This window comes from Hoplias malabaricus, chromosome 16 (genome assembly GCF_029633855.1).
Source record: "Hoplias malabaricus isolate fHopMal1 chromosome 16, fHopMal1.hap1, whole genome shotgun sequence".
NCBI classification, from domain to species: Eukaryota; Metazoa; Chordata; class Actinopteri; order Characiformes; family Erythrinidae; genus Hoplias; species Hoplias malabaricus.
Window position 1 is genome coordinate 31,220,583 of NC_089815.1, and position 10,999 is coordinate 31,231,581.

General features: G+C 46.4%; 1 protein-coding gene across 1 annotated transcript; it reads right to left on the reverse strand.

Moving 5' to 3' along the window:
- Positions 1-3,817: 3,817 nt before the first annotated feature.
- Positions 3,818-10,360, reverse strand: use1 (unconventional SNARE in the ER 1 homolog (S. cerevisiae)). Its single transcript, XM_066648259.1, has 8 exons — positions 10,225-10,360; positions 8,407-8,456; positions 7,845-7,923; positions 6,683-6,835; positions 6,164-6,179; positions 6,011-6,041; positions 5,681-5,846; positions 3,818-4,261 (listed from the first exon to the last, which is right to left on the reverse strand). The coding sequence occupies exons 1-8, from the start codon at positions 10,336-10,338 to the stop codon at positions 4,079-4,081; spliced, it is 792 nt and encodes a 263-aa protein (XP_066504356.1). The 5' UTR covers positions 10,339-10,360; the 3' UTR covers positions 3,818-4,078.
- Positions 10,361-10,999: the final 639 nt, after the last annotated feature.

The window sequence follows — 10,999 nt, forward strand, 5'->3', positions numbered from 1 at the left end:
TGTTCCTTTAAAGGGTTTTCCTAGAAGTGGACGTCTGAGCCAAGAATTAAATTAGAGCCTTTATTTTTATCAGTGTTGAGCTTTATGACATTTTCAGCTCAACCAATTATAGCACACCAGGATCGCACTAATATAGAAATGGGTTTCTGGATAGATTTGGTAACAGATATGAGTTTAACTTGGTCAGAGTCCTATAAACAATTACAGACTGTAATCAGTTGCTCTGCATTCGTCATTTCCCCCTTTCCCCCTGTTCCTCAGCGCTCAGGACCCCCACAGAGCAGGTGTGATGTGGTGGTGGATCATTCTCAGCGCTGCAGTGACACTGACGTGGTGGTGGTGTGTGAGTGTGTGTTGTGCTGGTGTAGAGTGGATCAGACACAGCAGTGCTGCTGGAGTTTTTAAACCCTGTGTCCACTCTCTGTCCACTCTGTGAGACACTCCTCCCTCGTTGGTCCACCTTGTAGATGTAGAGTCAGAGACAGTAGCTCATCTGTCGCTGCACAGTGTGTGTCGCTCGTCCTCTAGTCCTTCATCAGTGACACAGGACGCTGTCGGCTGGATGTTTTTCGTCGGTGTCTGCGTGGGTTTCCTCTGGGTGACTGTCTGTGAGGAGTGTGGTGTGTTCTCCCTGTGTCTGCGTGGGTTTCCTCTGGGTGACTGTCTGTGAGGAGTGTGGTGTGTTCTCCCTGTGTCTGCGTGGGTTTCCTCCGGGTGACTGTCTGTGAGGAGTGTGGTGTGTTCTCTCTGTGTCTGCGTGGGTTTCCTCCGGGTGACTGTCTGTGAGGAGTGTGGTGTGTTCTCCCTGTGTCTGCGTGGGTTTCCTCTGGGTGACTGTCTGTGAGGAGTGTGGTGTGTTCTCCCTGTGTCTGTGTGGGTTTCCTCCGGTGCTCTAAAAACACACGTTGGTAGGTGGACTGGAGACTCCGTAGGTGTGAGTGTGTGTCGCCCTGTGAAGGACTGGTGCCCCCTCCAGGGTGTGTTCCCGCCTTGCGCCCAGTGATTCCGGGTAGGCTCCGGAACTGATCCACCACCGCCCTGAACTGGATAAGGGTTACAGACAATGAATGAAATAATTTCACATAAATCCATCATCTTTAGAGAATACACTGTCCACATCTGTAATATACACAATTTATTTATTTATTTGCTAAGTTTAACAAAACAGGAAAATAAAAATAAATCACAAAATGTTCCTTTAAAGAGCAACACAGAGTTTCCTCCAGTGATTCTTCCTCACAGCATGAAACCGCTGTTAAACTGACACCTAGTGTCCTGGATGCATCAGAGATTCTGTCCATGTTTGACACGTCTGTGGTGGACCCACTCCATGGAGAATAAACTGCTATAAGTACAGGCTACATATAATCGCTAAGAGGAACACACTCCTGATTAATGCCCTTCCTTTAAAAGCAAATGTGGGAAGAGCAAGTGTCTGCAGAGTTCCAGCCACAGTTTGTCAAAGTGTTTCAGTGTTTATTATTTCACACATTTAAAGGAACACTATGTAATATTTTTACCTTTAAATTACATCTTCAAAGTCACTGTGATGTTTCACTGCCCTGCAACAGAGAGAATGGAGCATGTGTTTTTTCTACTCTAGGCTCAGCACCACAGAAACAAAACTATGTAACCTTTGGAGGAGGGTAGGGAACCATTGCTTCTCCACTGACTTTATAACAGTGCTGTAAACACTACTGAAACTAGAGGGAGCCCCAGGAGTCAAAACCCCAAATCTTACATAGTGTTCCTTTAAGGACGTTGGCTGACGATAAAAGGACCAACAGAAACCCCCTTCTCCTATTGGTTAGGAGCTGATATGCAAATGTTAGACTGTGGGTGTGTGATGTAATGTCACAGAGGGGTCCTTTCGCCTGCGTCATAGCAATGAATTCACCGTAGCGTTTGTAATGTTTTGTACGTTAATGTAGCGGGTGTAATACCAGTGCGTAATCGTCTCTGTGTCGTGCAGAAGTTTAATCCTTTAGTGAGTGGTGATTAATGACGTTTAAGAACATGCACAAAGCACTTTAAAGTGGTAATACTTTCACTCCTCCTCCAGTATGTCACAGAGAAAGCACTCCACTATTTCCTCCATTGATACCCAGCCTTTAATCCACTTTTGTGTGTGTGTGTGTGTGTGTGTGTGTGTGTGTGTGTGTGTGTGTGTCCAGGTCGTAACACTGACTCTGGACCTGCAGCTCTTTATCTCAGACCAGAATGTCCACATTTCAGAAGCTGGACGTTCTGCAAATGCTCCATGACTGTAGTTCGCTCACTCGGACATTAAGGGGTTAAGGTGCACACACGCCCGGACCCGAAACTCAAGCTGTTCAAGGAACACGTCTTTAGGACACTCTTCTGAACTCTGGCCATGGGTTAAACGGGTTGTTGGAGGCGTATGTGACTCGTGTGTTTCTCATTCTCATTCTCTCTGTCTCCATCACTCACTCACTCACCCTCTCCCTCCATCACTCACTCACTCACCCTCTCCCTCCATCACTCACTCACTCACCCTCTCCCTCCATCACTCACTCACTCACCCTCTCCCTCCATCACTCACTCACTCACCCTCTCACTCTATCACTCACTCACTCACCCTCTCACTCTATCACTCACTCACTCACCCTCTCTCTCCATCACTCACTCACCCTCCATCACTCACTCACTCACTCACCCTCTCACTCCATCACTCACTCACCCTCCATCACTCACTCACTCACCCTCTCACTCCATCACTCACTCACCCTCCATCACTCACTCACTCACCCTCTCCCTCCATCACTCACTCACTCACCCTCTCCCTCCATCACTCACTCACTCACCCTCTCCCTCCATCACTCACTCACTCACCCTCCATCACTCACTCACTCACCCTCTCCCTCCATCACTCACTCACTCACCCTCTCACTCTATCACTCACTCACTCACCCTCTCTCTCCATCACTCACTCACCCTCTCACTCTATCACTCACTCACTCACCCTCTCACTCCATCACTCACTCACCCTCTCACTCCATCACTCACTCACTCACCCTCTCTCTCCATCACTCACTCACCCTCCATCACTCACTCACTCACCCTCTCACTCCATCACTCACTCACCCTCCATCACTCACTCACTCACCCTCTCACTCCATCACTCACTCACCCTCCATCACTCACTCACCCTCTCACTCCATCACTCACTCACCCTCCATCACTCACTCACTCACCCTCTCCCTCCATCACTCACTCACTCACCCTCTCCCTCCATCACTCACTCACCCTCTCCCTCCATCACTCACTCACTCACCCTCCATCACTCACTCACTCACCCTCTCCCTCCATCACTCACTCACTCACCCTCTCACTCTATCACTCACTCACTCACCCTCTCTCTCCATCACTCACTCACCCTCCATCACTCACTCACTCACCCTCTCTCTCCATCACTCACTCACCCTCCATCACTCACTCACTCACCCTCTCACTCCATCACTCACTCACCCTCTCACTCCATCACTCACTCACCCTCCATCACTCACTCACTCACCCTCTCACTCCATCACTCACTCACTCACCCTCTCACTCCATCACTCACTCACTCACTCACTCCATCACTCACTCACCCTCTCACTCCATCACTCACTCACTCACCCTCTCACTCTCACCCTCTCACTCCATCACTCACTCACTCACCCTCTCACTCCATCACTCACTCACCCTCCATCACTCACTCACTCACCCTCTCACTCCATCACTCACCCTCTCACTCCATCACTCACTCACTCACCCTCTCACTCCATCACTCACTCACTCACCCTCTCACTCCATCACTCACTCACCCTCTCACTCCATCACTCACTCACCCTCTCACTCCATCACTCACTCACCCTCTCACTCCATCACTCACTCACCCTCACTCATTCAGAGACTGAGATGATACACTCTTAATCTATCATCTCACTCTCCTCCCTCTCACTCATGTTTTGAATATTAATGTGTATCTCTAACTATCTAACACTCTCTCTCTCTCTCTCTGTCTGTCTCTCTCTCCCCTGCTCTCTCTCTCTCTCTCTCCCCTGCTCTCTCTCTCTCACCGGAGTCTGGGGAAGAGTCTAATGAAAAGGATCATACTGATAAAAGTAAAGGAAACTAAAATCAGCATCAGCCAGAAAAACCAGTTGACAGATTTTTTGGCGTGTTGCTCCAGACGTTCCGACTCCAGCTTCAGCTTCTCAAAGTTCACGTCGGCCTGCCGCATGGACTGAGTCAGAGTCTGGAACGGAAAAGAAAGGAGGAAGAAAAGAACCATTTAAACATTTTATCAGATTCAAGTGGAGCAGGTGCAGCCTCTAACACATTTACTGCCACTTTTAGGTCTTTTCTTGGGCTCCTTTTACAGGGACCTCTCACATCTGGGCTCTGTTGAGATTTTAGCTTCAGCAGAAGTCATACCTGGGAAAATACAATGATTCTGATTCTTTTCTGAAGTTCTCCGTGTTTATATTAATGTAATAATGACATTTATAACCATTATCATTGTCGTTAAACTCCATTTATAATGTTTTGCTTTTCTTTACACAACTCAAGGGTCCAAAGAATGGTCAGAATGACCGGCAGAGTCCTTTATTATTAATATCATCAACACTCTCCGTGACCTAGTTTAAAGATGTGATCGGTGTTTGGGCGACACCTTTGCCTTTAATTCTCATTTTCCTGTGTGTAAAATAAATAAAACAGATATAAACATCGACACACACACACACACACACAGTCTGTTTGGTCAATAACCATCCACTGTAATAACACAGTATAAGATCATTATACAGTTACAGACTCCTGAGAAACGCGAGGCTGCCCCCTTGTGGTGACTCTGAGTGTAAGATTTAAAGTAAATGCAGCATTAGTCTGAAGTGCAGTAAACAGAGAGTGAACAGCCTGTGGTGACCTCAGTGAGACGGCAGCTTTGCGGAGCAGCTGTAAACATATGTTGAGTTATTTATAACTTGATTGTGATCACATTTCTGTAATTCCTGAGTGTGAAACATGTCCGAGATTCCGAGATAAACTCAACCCACAGGAAATATTTCAGCAGCAAGGAATTAGTGTGTGACGGAAGACGTACGACCGACTGACAGCTGTTTATCAGACAGTCTTCATTTTCAGCCCGAGGTCCTGACTGTGTGTCCAGTTTGTGTCCTGTCCCCTGGTCAAATGACAGGTCGTTGTTGATTTTCCCGTGGTGTGTGTGTGTGTTCACTGGGCTGTGTGACCGGACCGCGTTTCTCAAAGCAGTCAAAATATTGTTTACAGCTCCAACAAACCGCCGCCGTCTCACTGCGGTCACTGTTTACAGACTAATGATTTATTTCCATTAAAATGTGGAGTCACGTTCTGACCACAAGATGGTGGTCTTGCATTTCTCAGGAGTCTGTGAGAGAGTGTTTATTGAAGGCTTTAAATCCACGACCTGCTTTTTTAAATTTTTTATTTTACCCCTTTTCCATCGCCAAGGGACCAGAACCGGACCGGAGCCCCCGAGCTGAACCCGCTCACCCTTTGTGTTGGGGCTGAGCTGGACTGAATCATGTGACCGAAACACAGCCCCCAGTTGCTCCGCCCACTTTCCTGTGTCTGATACGTGATTGGACAGGGCCACAGGTGAAGTAGAAGAGGTAAAGGGGCGGGGCCTGACCTGGTTGTCCTGTTTGATGATGTTCTGAGCGGCGAGGCTGTTGTTCTTCAGATTTCGGGCCAGGTTCAACATGTCCTCGGCCAGTTTCTCCTGGACGCCGTGGTGACGCTGCAGAATGGCGTCCAGCTCCGCGGCGCTCTGTCGCTCGTCTACGGGAACGCTGCGACTGAGAGGAACAGAGATAAAGAGCAACGGCAGAAATTACTTCTCAGGTTTGTCAGGTCATTATTACACACTACATCTGCATTATTTATAAATAGAGAAAGGGGGGAGGGATAGAAGAGAAAGAAATGAGGTAAGAATGCGTGTGTGTGTGTGTGTGTGTGTTACCTTCTGTTCCTGAGTTCTGTCTCAGATAAACCTGATGAAGATAAAAAAAACAACAACACACACACGTTAACGATGACTCCACCACATTCTTCACCAAGTGTCATTTATTAAAAATATCTTTTGTTTAATAAAACATAAAAACACATGACCCACCTGCCCCAGCGTCGACCTGTTCAGAGAAAACAGGGACATCATCAGAGTTTAAATAAACAGCAACATCACAGACACCGTTCCACTGTGAAGACAGCGCTCTGCGTCCGCATCGTTACGTATTCGGAGCTCAGAGTCTCAGCAGGGTTCCTCCACAACGTCATTCACAACCCAACACACACACGCAGCTGTGGACACTGAATCACGAGGCCTTGGTCACGTCAAAACCCAGACTACGCTCCGCAGAGTTACTGACCGTGTGAAGTCTTTTCACAGTCAGCTGTAGCGTGTTTTACGCAGCACTATTGTGTCTTGATTTCTTAAAGTCGTAATTCAGAGTGGAGTAAATACTGGGTCAAAAACATCTGTCTGCGGAGCCACAGAGCTGCAGTTTAACATCAGCAGGTTCAGTGTGTAAAACTGTCTACAGGTGTGTGTGTGTGAGACTAACCCTAACCCCAGCGTTTACCGTCCACCCCCCGCTGCTCCGGAGGCTGCAGATCAGAGAGAGAGGAGTCTTACCGTCCCCATCAGCTCCGAGCGCATCTCCCCAGTGCAGCGAGCTTTACTCTGGATGTGCACCGTCTTTGACACCGCCGTTCGCTCCGTGGGGATCGTAGGAGTTCGACCTGGAGCCAGGAACTGATTCGCTAAAGCTTTCTCTGTCGGAGACGTCTGAGGAAGTCAGAGGGGGAAAAAAAAAACAAGATCATTTCCATGTCCTTTGTTTCATACACAATATATGTGCAGTTTGGAGCTGGAGGTGGTGCTCTGTAACACCTGACGCTGCTGTGAAGCCCACCTTTAAGCCCCTCTCTGGTGCGACAGAGCATATGAAGGGTTAATGGAACATAGCTTTAAAATGGAGGGATACAGGGAGAGTTAAAAGTCTCAGCGCTCAGGGAACAGCTCTCGTCCAATCAGATCTCTGTGTGGTGAGTTCTCCCTGTGTCTGCGTGAGTTTCCTCCGGGTGACTGTCTGTGAGGAGTGTGGTGTGTTCTCCCTGTGTCTGCGTGGGTTTCCTCCGGGTGACTGTCTGTGAGGAGTGTGGTGTGTTCTCTCTGTGTCTGCGTGGGTTTCCTCCCACACTCTAAAAACACACGTTGGTAGGTGGATTGAAGACTCAAATGTGTCCGTAGGTGTGAGTGTGTGTGTGTGTGTGTGTGTGTGTTGCCCTGTGAAGGACTGGCGCCCCCTCCAGGGTGTGTTCCTGTCTTGCGCCCAATGATTCCAGATAGGCTCTGGACCCACCGCGACCCTGAACTTGGATAAGAGTTACAGACAGTGGATGGATGTACGGATGAATCTATGATGTAAACTTTGGCTAAAGAACTTAAACTTTATGTAAAAGTAAAAACTAAATGTTATATCGGTTTACTACATTTTATTACTTTGTTTTCTTTTATATCTCCAACTTCACAATGACTTTATTACAATAAACAAATAAATCATTGTTATTATTTTAGTCTCAGATTTTTCTACTTTCACTGTATTTCAGTGAGTTAAAGTCCCTCAGTCGTGAATAAAGTGATCTTTCTCTCCGTATGTAAACGTCTGTACAGTATTTTAATTGATATTATATTAATTTTGTTATTAGACCCTACTCTAAACCTCATTACCTCACAGTGAAGTGAGGGGTATGAGCTCTGAGTGCTGATGGACATGAGATTCATAAACACTGACCAGTTTCTCAGCCTCTATGAGGCCCTTGAGGAAGTCCACTTTCCGGGTGTAGTCCGTCAGCAGCTCAGGGCACGGTTTACTACCAGAAAAAAACAAACATGACATTACCATGTGGATTTAAAGTCTGTGGGGGATAAACATCAGTCAGCGATAACACTCCTGATACGTCCTTATTTCTGCACTCACGGTCCACTCTCTCTGCTCCACTGACCACACAGGAGCACACTGTAGTCCATCTGTTGCTCTGCATACTTTGTTATCCCCTCTCCCCCTGTTCCTCAGCGCTCACGACCCCCACAGAGCAGGTGTGATGTGGTGGTGGATCATTCTCAGTGCTGCAGTGACACTGACGTGGTGGTGGTGTGTTAGTGTGTGTTGTGCTGGTGTAGAGTGGATCAGACACAGCAGTGCTGCTGGAGTTTTTAAACCCCTCAGTGGGCCACCAACCGAATCACCGCAGCTCTTGTGTGGTCAGTGGAGCCGAGAGAATTGGCCGACAGTTTATATATCGACATAATTCCACAAACCCAGTCTCAGGAAATCCCTAATACTTCAGCTTTACCTCGGATTCTTCCTCAGAGCGACCAGCATCTCATCCAGAGCAGCAACGTACTGCAAAAATAAAATAGATATATATTATATACACAGCTCCTCTGTGTTGAGGGAGGGCTTTGATAAAGACACACCTGGAGCAGCAGGATGTTTTGTTTTTCTGAGCTTTGTGAACAAGTCGGATACAACACAGAAAAACACTAACGCTGCTGTTAAACTGAACACAATCATTCTTTAGTCCTTCAGCACTTTATAAAAATAAAGCACTGGCTAAAGACTGTCCACAGGTGTGTGTGCAAGTGACTGAGTGAGTGTTTAATGAAGGGGTTCTTCAGGTTAGATACCGGGCTTGGTACCAGAAGGTTGCCGGGTCAATCCCCAGGACCAGCAGGGACTTCCACGGCTGAAGTGCCCTTGAATGCCCCCAAACGCTCCCCGGGTGCTGTGGATGACTTTGTTGTACCTTGTACAATGACAAATAATTACACACATTACATCTATTCAGCACCAAAATGGTTCCTCTGTTGTAACAAACTTAACATCGTAACAATAAAAGAACGGTTTTTGGTGCCGTATAGAATCCTCTTCTAAAAGGTGCTGTGTAGAACCTGTGTAGAACCTACAGCACATTCTCCGTCCATCTCTAGAACCCCTTCATGATCCGAACCCTTGTAGAACCACCATTTTGAAGAGTACAGGCTAAAAACATAAGACCACAGCACCACGAGGTGGCATCCAATCAGCTGCTTGTCGCTGTGTAGTTTATGAAATTGCTTTACACTGGTTTCTGTTGTTTACAGCGCTGTCTAATAATAAACAACAACTCAAACACAGGACTCACAGTGTGGAGTTCTAATCACAGATCAGCCACAAGATTAAAACCACTGACAATAACACACTGTAAATAACGCTGTCCCCCCGTCAGGCAGCGAGTGAACAGTCAGTTCTTGACGTTGATGTTGGGAGCAGGAGAAATGGTCAGTGTAAGGATCTGAGGGCCACATTAAAGTGATGTTCATAATGTTTTGGTCGGAGTGTCTCCAGAACTCAGGTCTGGGGGGAGTTCCCGGTGTGCAGTGGTCAGAAGGAAGACGAGTAGTGAGCGGCGACAGGGGCCCGGGTCCGACTCTCACTGATGGAGGAGGGAGTGAAGGTGAGTCCCTCTGGACCGATCCCACAGAAGAGCTACTGGTCACCTGTCATCCTTCCTGGGTCCACTTTTGGACAGTTCTGACCACTGCAGACCAGGAACACATGGACACGTCTATAAACATGTAATGCCCATTCACAGTGGACTGATTCAGAAGGTGGCAGAATTAAAGGATAACCAATCAGAAGAGAACTCATTTACATAAACCAGTCTTAAAGGTACGATAACAACTGCGAGGCATAAAATAGGACTAGAAAAGGGCTATTTTTAAAAATATATTTAACGATTCCTGGCACACACACGTTGTTATAAACACAAGAGTTTATAAAATAATTTACAAGGCAAAACAGGCTAAATCAAGCTTCAATAAGCATCTCTATTATATTTAATTTCCTTAAAATTAATCACTTCTTTATCTCCTCCGCTCTTTCTCTATTATTTGTGACACAACGAGAAACCATTTTAAAATCTCATTTCACGAATAAAGCTAAGTTTCATGTTTTCAATTCACAGTTCCACCTTAAACAGAGCCGGGCTCGCGTTCTAACAGATACACTTTATTAAGGTGGAACGGAAAATTTCAATTAAGTATCAGCTAGCTAATCTCAGCTTTATAATTTATCCTAGTTTAATGCGTTTCGCCACAGCTCCCCCTCCTCTATCTCTCTCTTTCCGCACCTGTTCCAGCCGCCATCTCTCATTTTCTCCATCTTTATCTCGTTTTTCTCCCGCTCTGCTCTCGCATTCCGCCAGCAGCCGAACGAAGTTGATCTCCAGTCTGCTAGCAGCCATCGCACCGACCGGGAGTGACGTGGACAAGTACAAAATAAGAGTCCTCACCATGACAACGGAGCGGCTTTAGGGGCGAGCTTCATACCCTACATAGTGCACTACACGGGTTAAATTCTAGGGTTTTTTACACCTTACTGTTTTAAACGTTTATTACAGCGTTTATGGTCACAATTAAACACATTATCTATATAAAAAAGAAGTAGAAATATTTAATTTGATCCCCAACAGCTCCCCTCAACTCATAATTATATTTTTTCCCTCTGGAAAAGTCCCAGAAGGCCTTAAAATGTCTTGATCGGTCATTAGCCCTCACCTCAATCTCCACCCGCTCAATTCCTCAACCACTCACCTGTAGCTGGAAGCCCTCCAGAGGCGAGTCCATTGGTGCTTTACATGTCACATGAAACCCAGGCCAAAAAAAGACCATTTTAAGCCATTTCTTTCCCTAAAACACTGAACTGTATTTTGTCAAGTCCATGAAACTTTGCTCTGCTGTTTTAAGGCCACTTTTGTGATCTATGTTCAATTACTTTGGTGAATCTGAAGTATTGCTGCGTCTAAAACACATTAAACAATGTGCTACTGCTAGCATTAGCACTAATGATATATAACATTACACATTCTTAAAAAATCAGCATAAAACTGGGCTTATAAAAGTTTT